Source organism: Schistocerca gregaria, chromosome 2, assembly GCF_023897955.1.
Source record: "Schistocerca gregaria isolate iqSchGreg1 chromosome 2, iqSchGreg1.2, whole genome shotgun sequence".
Classification (NCBI taxonomy): domain Eukaryota; kingdom Metazoa; phylum Arthropoda; class Insecta; order Orthoptera; family Acrididae; genus Schistocerca; species Schistocerca gregaria.
The window spans coordinates 520,488,423-520,505,021 of record NC_064921.1 but is presented as its reverse complement, the minus strand read 5'-3'; the positions used below and the strand labels follow the sequence as shown (position 1 = coordinate 520,505,021).

The 16,599-nt window shown below is 43.2% G+C and overlaps 1 protein-coding gene across 4 annotated transcripts in view; it reads left to right on the top strand.

Moving 5' to 3' along the window:
• LOC126329815 (stimulator of interferon genes protein homolog) overlaps positions 1-16,599 on the top strand; it is a 372,973-nt gene that overhangs the window by 38,867 nt on the left and 317,507 nt on the right. For all 4 annotated transcript variants that reach the window (XM_049996215.1, XM_049996214.1, XM_049996213.1 and 1 more), the window contains one exon: positions 4,298-4,322. In XM_049996215.1, coding sequence (XP_049852172.1) covers positions 4,308-4,322 — 15 coding nt within the window. In that variant the 5' untranslated portion in view covers positions 4,298-4,307. The remainder of the gene's footprint in view (positions 1-4,297; positions 4,323-16,599) is intronic.

The following is a 16,599-nucleotide window of genomic DNA, read 5'->3' as shown; positions in this document are numbered from 1 at the left end:
CCAGTGACATTTTGATGGATTCCACGTAGTGCCCTCGCAACCCACCAATGGAAGTCGACAACACAGGGTCTCCCTCTGTTCCCTCCTTATGCCCACCCTCCACAGCACTGTCAAGGGCATTTCTGTCCCTAAACACAGGTTTCAAGGGGGAGATATCTGATGTTGGAAGGCGTGGAAGCTGCATGCGCACCAGAGGGTATGGACCTGGATACCTGCTAGGAGTCTATGTGCTCTGGTGCACGACTGTGCTGTGAGCCTCATCATGTTAGTGCGCCACTCTCCGTACCATGTGAAGTCCATGGCCAGTCACATTTTCCGCGGTCGTGAATTTAGGTGGTTGCACGGTGCTACTCCGGCAGTCTGTTACTCCTCATAGTTCGCATGTGCATCTTGGCCATAGTGCGTTTCAGTTCCATGTGTTGACATACATACTGACATTATTTTGAGTGTTCCTGTGTTGTCATCTCACCATGTTTATTCCCTCAGTTCTTGCTTGCTTGCCTCGTGTTGTGTCCTTGTTGGTTGTAGTGTCTGGTGTCCCCTATTTGCTCATTTGCCCTGTCTGTTCATTGTTGGTGATACCTCGAGCAGCTCATCCACCAGGCAGCTTCACGTCTCCATTCTCTGCCGTGCACCACTTGACAATCATTTGCGGCTATAAGAATTAGGACACAGTGTTCATTGAATGCCCACTCACACCTACCTCTACCTGCATGCATCAAGCTGACTTCAATTGTTCCAATACACGGGGGTCCTGCAAACATTGGCAAGGAGAGCTTATGCATTTCAGATGTGGAAAGCTTGAAACAACAGCTTGATCATCTTAAAAGTTGTGTTCAAGCAGAATGGCTATATGGACAAACGGACCATAGGAGGAACTTTCAGAAGACACTTGTAAATTGGTGGCTATCTACCCTTTTGCTGGGAGTACATCTTCAAAAATAGGAAGAATTTTTAAAAGATGTGAAATCAAAAGTGTTTTTCATCTGGTAGCCAAGATTAAGAGTGCCCCTTGGCTCAGTAAAGGATTACTTGGGACTGAGGAAGCTTGGTGTGTAGAAAATACTCTGCCATTATTGGGAAGCTTATATTGGTCAAACAGTTCGTATTATTCAGGGCCAATGTGTTGAGCACGAATGCCACACACATTTGTTTCAGCCTGAGAAATCTGCAATAGCGGAGCACTGTCTTATCAAGGGACATAAAATGTAGTATGAAGAAACACAAATGATTGCCCTTGTGTCTCAGTACTGGGACTATGTCTTAAAAGAATCCATTGAAATTTGACTGTCTGACAGTCTCATAAACAGAGACAAGGATTACCCTTTAAGTAAGATTTGGAACCCTATTTTGTCAGTCATCGGAATAGTGATTTATTGATTTCACCAGCCTCCACCACTGGGGCGCTATATGTTCTCATCTGCCAGAGGGTAGTTATGAAATTTTCTTGCAAGTGCTGTGTTGACCTTCTGTGGTGTATAAAAGAGCTGCCACACACAGTCTGAATTCAGTGCCGACAAGTTTGCACAACAACTTACTCACTTGAAGATGTTGGCCAGTTGGATTGTGGAAATATTCTGTAAAGATGACTCCACAATCCAGCTGCAGATCCAAGAATAATATTATGATATTGCTCATTGCTGCACACGGATCAAATTTTACCTTTTTTGAGAAAATTAATATTTAGTTTACATCCACGTCATTTCATTGCAATATCATAGTAGTTGCTCACTTCGTACTAACTTGTCAGGGTGCGTATTTGTTCTTTTTCAATAGAGTAGCATCTGTAGGCAATCATAGGATTAATCAGCGTAGATAAATTCAAAAGTGTATTTGAACATGCTGTGACATCCTAGCAAGACAGAAAATATTAAACTAGTAACATGTATTGTGTTATTTCTATTCTTGTATGGATAAAAGTTAAGGTCTCTTTGCCTCCATCCTTTGCTACTTCCAAAAATATCCATTTGAATGGTTATACTTTTTAAATATTGACATGCGTGAAACATAATTGTAGACATAGTTTCAAGCTATACTATGTTTATTTCCAGAAACTGCCGTAGAAAAACTATGCTAACTAACAGAACACAGACAGCAAAAGCTTTTTACAGTGGGGAGAGTGACTAAAGTATTTTTCCACATGAAGGCTAATTTCTCTTATTTTATTTTTCAGAATAAAATTCAGTCATCAGTTGCAAGTACATTTTTATTACACTTTACCAGTTTCAACAAATTTGTCATCTTCAGAAGCTTAGTGTTCATTGAGCAGATGTCAATGTTTTCTTCATAGCAACGTAATGTCATGATATGTCAAGAAGTGTATGTGTTGTGATTATTGTAAACACAGGTTGACAGTTTACAGTAACTGAATCACATCTGTATATATTGTAAGCTGTTGTGCTAGTAGTGAGGAACATTTCTTGTGGCAAGAACAACAGTTTGACATATACGTACAAAATTGTGGTTCAGTTACTGCAAATCTGTTTATAATAATCACATACAATATGTACATTCCTGGATGTATCATGGCATTATGCTTCTACAAAGAAGCTTCTGAAGATGACAAATTAGTTTGTCAGACCTGGTGAAGTGTAATAAACGCGTATTTGCAACTGATAACTGAATTTTATTCTAAAAATATATACTACAGTTGCTGAAAATTAAAGCCATGAATAAAATATTCCGGTTTGACTACTGAGGAAGGAATAGGTTGCTTGACTCTTTGGAATATATACATTTTGATTTTAAGCCACTCCTTGATATACATTGCCCATCTTGTCTCATTAGCCACTGGATTTGGATTAACACTTTTCAAATGAATCCATGATAAAATGCAGTACTCCTACCTGCCATGGGCAATACACCTCTGTGGGTGTATTACATCCTCTTACAATGCTTCCGGTGACTCCCTGTCTACCTTTCCTGTAACTATTTTTAGAGGATTGTCCCACTTTAATTTTCTTTGGGTTGTTACACTTAGATATTTGATGGTTGTCACTATAGTTCATAATATGGAAGCATAGAGAGAGTGACTGTTAATGAAATGACACATTCTGTACATATAGGACAAGGTTTGCACTAAATTCTCAATTCAACCATATTTATGAATTATATCAGATCATATCGGTCTCTGTGGTATTGATTTATTTTTACAATCCTAACTGATCGTAACGCTCTGAAACTATCAAGGTATTCATATCGGATGTTAACAATTAAATCCAACAGTGGAAAATCCAGGATGGAATGCAACAATATTATGAGAAGGAAAGTTGCTACAGAGCATATCTCTCAGTTAAAGCTTCGCTAACAATTGACACATATACACACACTCACTCAAATGCAACTCACACAAACGATTGCAATCTCAGGCACTTTAATTGTATCTTTTTATTGTTCCTAGCTCAGCATCTGCATCGCTGCTAGAGGATGTTAACAATTAGAAGACTTAAGTGGATTTTAATGCATAAATGGCATGCATATGTGAAAAGAGTAGAATATTGGAAGCAATTGACATCATGCTTTTCATAACCAAGGAGAATAATTCCTTTTGGAACAACAAAACACTAAATAAAATAAATCTGATTCTATAAAACACAACAGGCTAACAAGATGCACATTGAGCACACAATCAAATTAAAAAAGATTTAAGCAAATAAAATGCTGTAAGGATGAAAACTATCAGAAGAATCAAACAATGCATTTAAAAAAATACAGTGGAATGGTAATCAAGGAAAAGAAAACGGCAAATTGTGCTAGAAAAATAAAATCAAAAGTAGATTGAAATGGTTTCTGAAGAGGAAGCTAGAGTGGCTTATGGAGTAATGAATTAGGAATTATTAATATGAGTTTGAATAGCTTGGGTAAGATGTGGCTTACCAAAAGTACACCAGAACTGGAAATGGTAAAGGATGAAAATGGTGGTGCTGGTTCTTTATGTGATTTTTGTTGTTTATCTTGAGAAACTTTTTCAGATGCCAGGTGGGGTGATTCATTATATAAAAAGAGCTTAATATTGTTGAGGAGGACTAAATGTAAATTCCAGTCAGGGTGTTCAAAAATGGTTTTCCTGAATCTGATAACAAAAATGTGGGGATGACTGTGTAGTGTGTTTTGTTCTGTTGCTGTTGAGGCATAAACCTATAACTTGAATTAAGTATAAACACACATAAATTTACAATTTTGCCATATATTTTTAAGATAATATAAAATAGATAACAATTTCATTTCAGTGTTCAGTTCTTGCCCATCAGAATATTTTGTATTGTTCTGTATCTGAAGTATTGTTTTTACTTTTCAGGTCTTCTGACATGAGTTCATTCCAGGTAATAACAACAGTACTCTCAGTAATCTTACACGAATTGCCATGTTTGGCCTTGTTAAATAGAACACAGTATTTTTTAAAACTCATTCGAGACAAAAGTTAACCACATCATTGAGAACTGCTTTCACAAATAAACCACCATTAAATTTGCACTGATATCAGCAGAAAATGTCTTTAATGACACTGTTCCTCAGAAGGAGTGTTTTAACATTATGGCACGATACCAGTAATCTGAAATTGCAAATCTAGTTTATTTTGACCTATTAGTAGCATATCACAAAAAATTCACGCTCCCAATGATAAAATACCAACAGCCATTATTTTGGTTTTATTTGTTAAGCTACCAGTTTTTTTTTTTTCCCCCACAGGCATATGTGCTTGTCAGAAAGCTGTGTTGCTGATGGCTGTCCAAGGAGTGCACATCCCCATGGGAAAAAAATATTCACATTACCACTTGACAGTGCTGCATTGGTTTCTAACACAACGGTTACTCGATATACGCAGGCCTGAAGATGACATAATGTAATGTTGAAACTGTTTGCCTAACAAATAAAACCAAAATAATGTCTGTTGGTATTTTATTTTTGGAGATCAACCAGCCGACGTCCCGCACTCCAGACATAGGATGGAGTTACAGTTATTAAAATTTCACTTTGTTGTTTCTGTCCTGGCTTCTAACTTTTTGCTATATCTTACTAATTTTTTAATATTGTGCATCTGTATGAAAATGCTTCTGAGTGTGGCCTTCTGAAGATGTTTGACATGTTTGATACTTACACTGCCTATCTGTCTGATTATATAGAAAAACTTAATGTTATGTTTTTAAAGTAAAAAGGAAACGTACCTCAGGTTGGTGTTAGATACTTCATAGTCTGTTTAATCTCATATTGTGAAATTTTTACATGTGCAAGTGAAGGCTGTACCCATTTACAATTAACAGTTTGTTTATTATATGGGGAAACCTGTATATTTATTTGCTTGGTCTAAGTACACAAAGCGACACAATTAATGTATTATAAACAATAATAGCTATCAGCTTTGGTAGTTTATTGCAACATAAAATATGAAAATCTAGTCTTCTTTTATGGAGTGCTTGAATTCATCTTACCTTGTAAGTTTTTTTTGTATCAGTTGATAATGGGTCTTTTTCCTTGGGTATTCAATTTGAAATCCCATTTCTTTGGAAAGATTATCAAATCCTTAACCTTTTGATAATAGTAATGAGATTTCAATTTTTGTTTACACTGTCATTTATTTTGCTGTTTGTGCCAACTCATTACCTTACCATTATCTTCCCCAGTGACTCAAAAACTTTAGATGTGTGTCCAGTTTCACTAAATATGTCACTCATGCATTGTAATTTACTGATTTCCATCTTTCATAATGATAATTGTATTGGTGAATTTTTTATTCTTCACATTGTGCTGATAATTCAGAAGTGTCTGTTACTTTATGTTGTACCATTTGAAGTCACTTCCATTAAGTTGCCTCAGTAGAAACATTATCTTTGCTTCTCCATACTCATTTTTGTAGTTATTCATTTATCAACTGAAAACACAAGTTAGTGTAACAAGTCACATTTATTATTCTTCCCACTGTTTTTTTTTTTTTTTTTGATAGATTATACCTTTTTATCACCATGGAGATGCATTCAATTAATAAAAAATGGATAGTTCATGTGTATGACTTTGTGAGAGCAACTTATGGTACTGTGTGTAACGTAAATGTGACTCTGAAAGCAGGATGTGACCACAGGAAGGTGGTCCCATAGGCTGCCACCCCCCCCCCCCCCCCCCCCAAAAAAAAAGTTGTATGTACCATAAGTAGCAATAACTCTTGCCTTTTGGATAAATATTATTTTTCCCTTCAATTTAATTTCCAGTAATAATATAGTGATTGGAATTTGACCAACACATCATTCTCATCTGGTGAGTGCACCCAATATTTAGGCACGTCATACATTTACAGAATCCTTTTTGCTCTACAGAATACATTCTGCTTTAGCAATGACCCCAGTGGCAGAAGACGACATGACAGCTGGTGAGCACATAATGAACCTTTGGGGCTAGAGTGCAGAGCTCATCATCAGAAACAATGGTGCATTACCTGTTTTCCATTGTTACTCCCTCTGCCCTCTGCCTTTGCCCCCTACCTTTTTGAGCACTACATTTTTTCTGAGCAAAAGGTCACACACATGCACTCCTGTAGCCATAATGAGACAATATACTCGATTACTGAAAGTTGTGAAGAGGTGTAGAGGAAGCAGCAGCTACGGAGTGAAGAGAGAAAGGAGAGGTGTAGGAAAAGGGAGGGGGTAGCAATTGGGGGGAGAGAGACAGAGTGCCCACATTTGGAGGGGGGAGGGGGGGGAGGGGAGCAGTGTATGATCTGGATGGGAAAGGAGTGGTGTGGACAGAACAGAGAAGGGAAAAAATAAGGTGAGGTAGTGGGAACAGGTTAGCAGAGGTTTAGGCATTATGAAAGCACAGGGTATGGTGGAGGGACATTTTCCACCTGGGTAGTTCCGAGAAAGTAGTGTTGGAAGGGAATATCCAAATGGCATGTACAGTAAAGCAGCTGTTGAAATCATTTGTGTAGTGGTGCACAGGATGCTTGGCAGCTGGTTGGCAAAGTTTTCTGTTTGTCACAGTTTGGCAGTGGTCATTAATGCAAGTACTCAATTGGTTACTTATCATGCACCTGTAGAATTCTGTACAGTAATTGTATCATAATTGATAGATAACATGGCTTCTTTCACACATGGCCCTGTGTTTGATTGAATAGGAAATGTTTGTGACTGGACTGTGGTAGGAGGTGGTGGGTGAGTGTATGGAACACATCTTACACATGTGAAGATCACCAGGAAATGACCCATAGTTTGCAGAATTGGGAGTATGATTGAAAGAGGTATGACAATCATCATGAACCCCATGGGTCATCATGAACCCCATGGGTCACTCTGCCTGGGTTGACCCACATGCAAAAGCTCTCTTTCATGCCAACCTACATACCATCTCCTACCACAGTCCAGTCACAGGCAGTTCCTGTCCAATCAAACGCAGGACCATGTATGAAAGCAGCCTTGTTAAGATCAGCTATGCTGCAAATATTGTTCGGCATTCTGTGTGGATGAGGTAAGTAACCAACTGTATATGCACCTAAACACTCTACGCTAAACTGTGCCAAACTGCAGAGTTAACCATCCAGGTACTGAACATGCTGCACACTACTCACAAATGACTTCTATATGTGCTTCATTACACAGGCTATTTGGATTTTCCCTTCCAGCATAACTATCTCTGAACTATGCAGGTGGGAATTATGTCTGCATCATGCCTGCATTCTCACAGTCCCCTGGCCTAAACCTATAATAATCTGTCCCTACAGTGCCACCTTACTGCTTTCCTTCTCTCTTCTGCTCACACCTCTTTTTCCCATCCAGACCGTGCACTGCCTTCTCTCGCCCCTCTTGTCCTCCCCTCTCCCTCAAATGTGGGCACAGCTCTCTCTCTCTCTCTCTCTCTCTCTCTCTCTCTCTCTCTCTCTCTCTTTCTCTCTCTTTCTCTCCCTCTCTTTCTCTCCCTCCCCCCTCCCCTCTCCCTTCACCCTTTTCTGCCTCTCTTCCTTCGCTCTCCACTCCCTCTCTCCTTCTTCATCTGCAACTTCCTCCTCTCTTCCTTCCCTCCCCCCAACCACTTCCTTTAACTTCCTCTTCTGCTATGTCTTTGTGCTCTACCCTCTGTACTCCTTTTGTCCTGTTTTGTGGCTGCAGAGTCATCTGTCCAAATGTGTGCCTCTTTCTGGCTACCCTCTCATTGCCACCTTCCATATTCCCTCCCCACATCCATCAGCTGAGGAAACTGCTTTCAAAGAGGAGTATCAGTAATCAGTCTCACCGGAGTCACAGGATTGTGCATTGAAGTGTTACTGTGGTTACATGTGTACTACTGCCAGAAAAAGCGCTAGTGCTCAAAAACTAGTGTGAATGCTTTTTCCTGTTAAGTGGTGCTGTCTTACACACACTGATTCACTATAGGTGAATGGTTGCCTTTTGCTTATTGTACACTTAGATCCACCCAGGAGTTTCCTTCAATTGTTGTAGCTTACCTTAAAAATAAGAGGAAAATGTGCGCATGCACATGCAAACGCGCGCGCGCGCGCGCACACACACACACACACACACACACACACACACACACACACACACACACACACACAAACGTACAAGCATGCACACCTCACACACGTCTGTCTCCTGTGGCAGCTTGGACCAGAATGCATTCTTTTTAATCTTTGTTGATTCATTATGGACTGTGGGACAATGGTTGGCATGTATTTCTTGATGCAATAATTTACCAACAGCTGTATGTATTGTAGAAATTTATTTTATGAACTTCTTATATGCTTCCAGTTTCGGCATTACATTGATGCCATCTTCAGGCCCCACACATCATAGTTGTAAAATCGCTATATACTGAATGTAATGCGAAACTGGTAGCATATAAGAAGTTCAAAAAATAAATTTCTACAATACATATGGCTGTTGGTAAATTATTGCATCAAGAAAAAAAAGTAATGCATTCTGGTCTGATCTGCAGGAGAAGACAGTTGTGTGTGTGTGTGTGTGGGGGGGGGGGGGGGGATTGAAAGCTAATGTTTATGTGTCTCTTAATGGTGCATGTCTGCAACTTAACATGTCATCTTTATCGTAAACAGCCATCTAGCTTTTCCTTAAATTTTTGATATTCCACCCTGGAGTTTCCATTGTTTAATTCAATAATATGTTGCTTACATTATTGTAATATTCATTTCCTTATATGGGCATGGGCATGGGACTCAGAATATCATCATCAAGAAAAACAAAATGGCATGGATGGTTCAGAGTGTGGAATGTTACTCTGCTTAATCAGGGAGAGAGGTTGGAAAATTTAAAAAGGGAAATGGATAGATTAAATATAGTGGGAATTAGTGAAATGCAGTAGCGGAAGAGCAGAGCTTCCAGTCAGATCAGTTGTCATCATCGTCTTCAGTCTGAAGACTGCCTCTTTCCATGCTGCTCCATTCTTTGCAACCGTCTTCACCTCCGAATAACTGTTGCAACCTACAACCTTCTGAACCTTAGTGAATTCATCTCTTGCTCTCCTCGTAAGATTTTTAACCCCCCCCCCCCCCCCCTGCCCCCAACACTTTCCTCCAATACTGAATTGGTCATTCCATGACAAGTCATAAGTCTTATGAAATGACCTCTTCTTTTAGTCAAGTTGTGCAACAAGTTCTTTTTAGCCCCAATTCCATTCAGTACCTTCTCATTAGTTACGTGATCTACCCACTCAATCTTCAGCATTCTTCTGTAATACCTCATTTCCAAAGATTCTTTTTTCTTCATGGCTGGACTATTTAGAGTCGACATTTCACTTCCATACAAGGCTACATTTCATACAGGTACCTTCAGATATAACTTCTGAACACTTAAATGTATATCTTTGATGTTAACAAATTTCTCTTCTTTGGAAATGCTTTTCCACCCATTGTCAGTCTACATTTTATGTTCTTCACTTTGGCTGTAATCAGTTACTTTGCCAGACAAATAACAAAACTCATCTACTACTCTAGTGTCTTGTTTCATAATGTAATTTAGCCTTACCCTTGTTTTGCTTTTGTTGATGTTCATCTTAGGCTATATCCTGCTTTCAAGACGCTGTCCATTCCATTCACCTGATCTTTCAAGTCCTTTGCTGTCTCTGAAAGAATTAAAATGTCATTGGCATACCTCAAATTTTTTATTTCTTCTCCCTGAGCTTTAATTCCTACTCCAAATTTTTCTTCGGTTTCCTTTACTACTTTCTCCATCTACAGATTGAACACCATGTCGCATTCCCTTCTCAACCACTGCTTCCCTTTTATGCCTCTGGATTCATATAACTGCCATCTGGTTTTTGTACAAGTTTTATGTAACCTTTTGCTCCCTATTTTTTATCCCTGCTTCCTCCAGATTTTCAAAGCGTGTATTCCAGTCAACATTGTCAAAAGCTTTCTCCAAATCTACAAAAAGTATATAAATGTGGGTTTGCCTTTCCTTAACCTATCTTCTAAGAAAAGTTGTAGGGTCAGTATTGCCTTGTGTGTTCCTACATTTGTGTGAAATCCAAACTGATCTTCCTTGGTGTCACCTTCTGCCAGTTTTTCCATTCTTTTGTAAATAATTCACATTAGTATTTTGCAGATGTGAGTTATTAAATTGATAATTAGGGTACATTCACACCTGACGGCACCTACTTCCATTGGAATTGAAATTACTACATTCTTCTTCAAGTCTACATCTACATCTACATCCATACTCCGCAAGCCACCTGACGATGTGTGGTGAAGGGTACCTCGAGTACCTCTATCTGTTCTCCCTTCTGAGGGCATTACTTCAGTCTCGTAGGTATTTCATACCAGATTGAATAGTTTTTTACGGCTGGCTCTCCCAGGGATGTCAGTAGTTCAGGGCTCTTGTTACAACTTATGTCTTTCAGTACTCCGTCAAATTTACCTAGCAATATGAATCTCCCATCTCATCTTTATCTACATGCTATTCGCTACCTATAATATTGCCTTTAAGTTCATCAGCCTTGTATAGCCCCTGTGTTACTACTCCTACCTTTTTGCATTCTCTTCTTCATTTAGTAGTGGTTTTCCACCTGAGATCATGATGTTCATACAGCTGCTTCTCTTTTCTCTAAACGTCTCTTCAAATTTTCTGCAGGCAGTATTTATCTTTTCCCTAGTTATACATGCTTCTATGGTCTTGCATTTTTAATATAGCCATTCCTGCTTAGACCTTCTGCACTGTCTCTGTCTCATTTTTTAGATGTTTGTGTTGCTTTTTGCCTGTTTCATTTGCTGCACTTTTTTTGCTTTCATCAATTAAATTCAGCATCTGTTGTGATATCCAAGGATTTCTACTAGGTCTTTTTTTCTACCTATTTGATCAACTGCTGCCTTCAATATTTCATCTCTCAAAGCTACCCATTTGTTTTTACTGTATTCCTATGCCCTGTTTCAGTCAGTCTTTGCCAAAAGCTCCCTTTGAAACTCTGAACAACCTCTGGTTCTTTCAACTCCTTAATCTCTTACCTTTTTGTAATTTCTTTAGTTTTAATGTACAGTTCATAATCAGTAAATTATATTGGGGTGCACATATTCTCTTGGAAACGTCTTACAGTTTAAAATCTGGTTCCAAAATCTCTATGTTACTATTATATAATCAGTCTGAAACCTTCACATGTCTTTAGGCCTCTTGCCCCCAGGGGCTCAGCATTCACTTGCTGAGTACGGGCTTGGCGACCCCGGGGTCCTGAGCTGGGGACTGGTCTGCGCCGCCAGTGTCCTGTCACCGTAACCCCCGGACATGCTTCAGCGACCACCGTACGGCGCGGCGGTGAAATGTTGTGTGCTGCGGGGAATGGTAATCTTGGCTTGACCGCCTGGATTGCGAGGAAGGCCAACCTCTATAAAAACCCCTCAATCTTTCGGTGTGCTCCGCGCCTAGAAGATGCATGGCTGTTGGGGTGGAACAGTCGCAAGCGGGCAACCTCTGGGGCACCTGCCGCACCCCAGTTGTGTAAGGCTTACTCAGGCACACGGGGCTCTGTCTGAGCGGACTTTTAGTTCCCTAGCTGCTCGTGGGACCACAATGGACCCTTCGACCTCTACATTTCCCCCTACCAGTGGCTTGGGTGGGCCGCTGGTAGGAAAACACACCCAATCGAAAAAGCGGCTACGCGCTGCGAGTCCTCCAGCGCCTGGTGTTGCTAGAGATTTAACAGAATGCAGTAACAGAGCACATGCTGATAATCAGAATGTGTTTTTGATTATTAAAAGGAAGGAGGGTAGCTTTGAGAGGGTTTCTCCCTTTTACATCCACAAGGGTCTTGAGGGAATTGCAAGAACACTGAAATCTGTAAAGCGACTGCGCAATGGGACTCTGTTAGTTGAAACTTCTAGTTCCCGTCAAGTCGCTGCCCTTCGGAAAGCAAATTGTCTAGGAGAGTACGCTGTCGAGACCGAGCTCCACTCCACTTTGAACTATAGTAAGGGTGTTGTGACGTGTAGGGACTTGGTGGATATCCCCATAGACGTGCTAAAATCTGAGTGGGCTGACGAAGGAATTGTTGACGTGCAGCACATTATGAAACGAGTCAATGGGGACCTCGTCAAATCTGACTCGTTTATTCTCACATTCAGTTGCCCGAGACTCCCGGAGCATGTTAAAGCGGGGTTCTTACGTTTGTCCGTACGGCCATATTTCCCCAACCCAATGCGCTGTTTTAAATGTCAGCGCTTTGGGCATACTACGTTGGGGTGCAATGGGATAGCCACGTGTGGTAAATGTGGTCAGCCTGCCCATGACGGAGCCGATTGTTCATCGCCTGTGAAGTGCGTGAATTGCTCTGGGAGTCACCCTGTCTGGAGCCGGATCTGCCCCATCTATCTCGAAGAGCGGAAGGTACAGGAGATTAAAACATCTAAGCGCATCCCCTATGGTGAGGCCAAGAAGATCTTTAAGGCCATGCAACCTCCTGTGTTTTCCACATCTTTCGCTTCCGCTCTCAAAAAACCGGTACAACTGGCCACTGTTGCTACACAAACGGAGGTTGCTAGTGTTAGCACTAAAACCTGCGCTTGCCAGTGCACTTGTGCTGCTGCGGTTGTTTTGCAATCTGCGGCTCTCCCCGCTACATCGGACAAGGCCGTGGTTGCTGACATTGAGGTACTTCCAGCCTCCCCCCATATGGCGCCTTCTGCCCAGGCGAGTCAACCTCCAACTGTTGACAAGGCTCTGCATTCCAAGCCCCCCAAGACAAAGCCTCAGAAGATGAAGGTTCTGCCACCTGAGGAGACTAGTCAGCGTCGGTCCGATGATGATGCCATCGTACTGTCTGACATCTCCCGTGGTTCGTCATCGGATCTTATGGACATTGATGTCGACCGGGGGCGATCTTCTCGCCCCAGGAATAAATCTCCGGCCAGTACGGTCTCTCCTCCAAAGCACAGAGGCAGGGTGAAAGTTCAGCCACCCTGATCACTGGCTCCCATATTACAGTGGAACCTGAATGGTTTCAGGACGCATGTGGCCGAATTACAACTCCTCATACGAGAGTGCCCCTTGTGCTTATGTATCCAAGAGACACATTTTCGGGCCACTGATTCTCCTTCTTTACGCGGCTATACCGCATATCGAAAAGATGATCTGACGGGGCAAAGGGCAAAGGGTGGTGTTGCGGTTTTTGTCCGTGATGTGCACCCCTCATCTGAGCTCCCTCTCGTCACCGACTTGCAAGCAGTTGCAGTTGACATTCTTGTGGGTCGGAGGCTCACAGTCTGTTCTGTTTATTTACCACCTCCGGATGCGATAGACTCTGAGGCTCTCACGGACCTTATTAGCCAACTCCCTCGCCCGTTTCTTCTTCTGGGGGACTTCAACGCTCATAATGTCTTATGGGGCTCTCCGACTACTTGCCCCAGGGGTCGCATTCTGGAAAGCGTCATGATGTCTGAAGAACTGTGCCTCCTCAACTCTGGTGCTCCCACTCATTTCTGTACTGCTTCCGGATCGTCATCGGCTATTGACCTTTCCTTTTGCTCTCCAGCACTCGCGGCTTCTGCTCTGTGGGAGGCTGCAGCTGACCTCCATTCTAGTGACCACTTCCCTCTGGATTCGCCTCCTGGATGAGGCTGTGGCATTACCAGTGCCGCCCCGGTGGCACCTTTGCAGAGCTGACTGAACACTTTTCAGCCAACTGGCTGTTTTGGAACACCGTGCCAGCGTCCACGAATGGGTAGACCATGTTGCAGCCGTGATCTCTCATGCTGCTGAATTGTCAATCCCACGATCATCCGGTCATCCCAGGAGGCGTCCTGTCCCTTGGTGGACCACTGAGTGCCACTCAGCCATCCGCGCCCGCCGTGCAGCACTGCGCCGCTTCAAGTGCCGTCCCTCAGCTGACAATCTTGCGGCTTTTCGGGTGGCAAGGGCCAGAGCGCGGCGAGCGATTAAAGAGAGCAAACGACGGTCATGGCAATCGTTCTTGAATTCCATCTCTCGCTCCACTAGTTCTACGAAAGTATGGGAAGCCATCAGGAGGATTTCCGGGAAACTCGGCCAGCTACCTGTCACGGCATTGCTGCATCAGGGGTGTCTCCTCACGGCGCCGAGAGACATTGCCCAGACACTGGCCATGCATTTTGCGGAATCTACCGCCACTATTAACTGTGATCCAGATTTCTGCCGCTACCGCACTGCCGTCGAAAGGGGTCACTTGGACTTCCGGTCTCTAAATTCTGAACCCTATAACTGCCCCTTCACAATGTGGGAACTGGAATCTGCGCTGTCTGTGGCTCATGATACTGCGCCTGGTCATGATCAAATCCGGTACAGCATGCTGCGGCACCTGTCGCTGCCATCCAAGGAAGTTCTCCTGAACTGTTTCAATATGATATGGTTATCTGGCACGTACCCTGACTCGTGGAGGGAGGCAATTTTGATTCCCCTCCTCAAACCAGGGAAGGACCGAACGCATCCCAGTAGTTATCGGAGTATTGCCTTGACGAGCTGTGTTGGGAAGACGTTGGAACGCATGGTCAACCGCCGCCTGGTTTGGCTGCTCGAGACCAGGCAGCTCCTTAGCCCCTCTCAGTGTGGCTTTCGGAGGTGTCGTTCCACTATAGACAACTTGACCCTGCTTGAGGCCGCCATCCAGCAGGCCTTTCTACGTAACCAGCATTGTCTAGGGGTCTTCTTTGACATTAATAAGGCGTATGACACTACTTGGCGCCGCCTTATCCTCAGTCAACTCCATGAGTGGGGCTTTCGTGGCCGTCTCCCCATCTTCATTCGGTCCTTTCTTTCTCACCGCCTCTTTCGGTATCGGGTTGGTAATGTGCTATCGGATTTGTACGTGCAGGAGAATGGTGTTCCTCAGGGCAGCGTTTTAAGTGTCACCCTCTTTGCCGTTGCTATTAACAGTATCACGTCCACTATCCGGAGTCCTGCCCAATGCTCCTTGTTTGTGGACGATTTTGCTGTTTTCTGTTCTTCCTCCAGTCTTGTCAGTGCTAGTCGCCAGTTGCACCTTACGATAAAGCGCTTAGAGGCATGGACTGCAAAGACGGGTTTTACCTTTTCTGCAGACAAATCTGTGTGTGTTCATTTTAATCGTTCTCGGCGTCCTTTTACCTCCCCTGAATTGCGTCTGAGGGACACCGTTCTTCCTGTTAGAGACACTGTGAGGTTCCTGGGCCTCACTTTTGATTCCAAGTTGTAGTGGTTGCCTCACCTTAAAGACCTCAAGGTGCGGGCCCTGAAGGCACTGAATATTTTGAAGTGTCTGAGCCATCGGTCCTGGGGAGCAGATCGGGCGCGTCTGCTGCAGTTTTATAGGGCTTTCGTCCGATCGCGTCTTGACTATGCTTGCACCGTGTATGGGTCAGCAAGGCCTTCGTATCTGAAGATCCTTGACGCAGTACACCATGAGGGTATCAGGCTGGCCACTGGTGCCTTCCGTACCAGTCCCATCCCCAGCCTGTGTGCTGAGGCAGGGGAACCGCCGCTCGCCATCCAGCGGAAACTCCTCATGGTGCGACGGGTGTGTCATTTCCTTGCCTGTCCTACCTCCCCTGCGTACCCTACCGTTGCCCGACCGCCTATGGAACGTCTCTTTTCCAATCGTCCCAGGGCAACAAAACCATTTGGGATTCGTGCCAAGCATTTGCTTGAGTCCCTTGGTGTGGAGCGTGTGGCCCCCCAATGACAAGGTTTTACTCGCTTGCCTCCCTGGTTGCTCCAGAGGCCCAGCATCCTTTTAGACTTGTCGGAGAACCGGAGGAACTGCACTCCGGCGTTTGTTTTTACCTCCTTATTTTACGATATTTTAAACCAGCATCCGGACCATGTACCTGTATTCACAGATGGCTCTAAACAGGGGACACTGTTGGTTGTGCTGTTGTTTTCCCTGATCGAGTCGTCAAGTTACGGCTTCCTGCGGTGTTTACCATCCTCGATGCCGAATTGTTTGCAATATTGCGGGCATTGGAGCAGATGAGATGTGTTCCCAGTATTAAGTTCCTCATCTGTTCTGACTCCCTGAGTGCCCTTCAGACCATTCAACACTTGTACCCAGCGGATACGGTCGTCCAGAACATCCATGATGCCCTACTCCACCTGCAACGGCAGGGGAAGGAGGTTTCCTTCTGCTGGGTGCCGGGGCACGTGGGTATTAGGGGAAACGAACTGG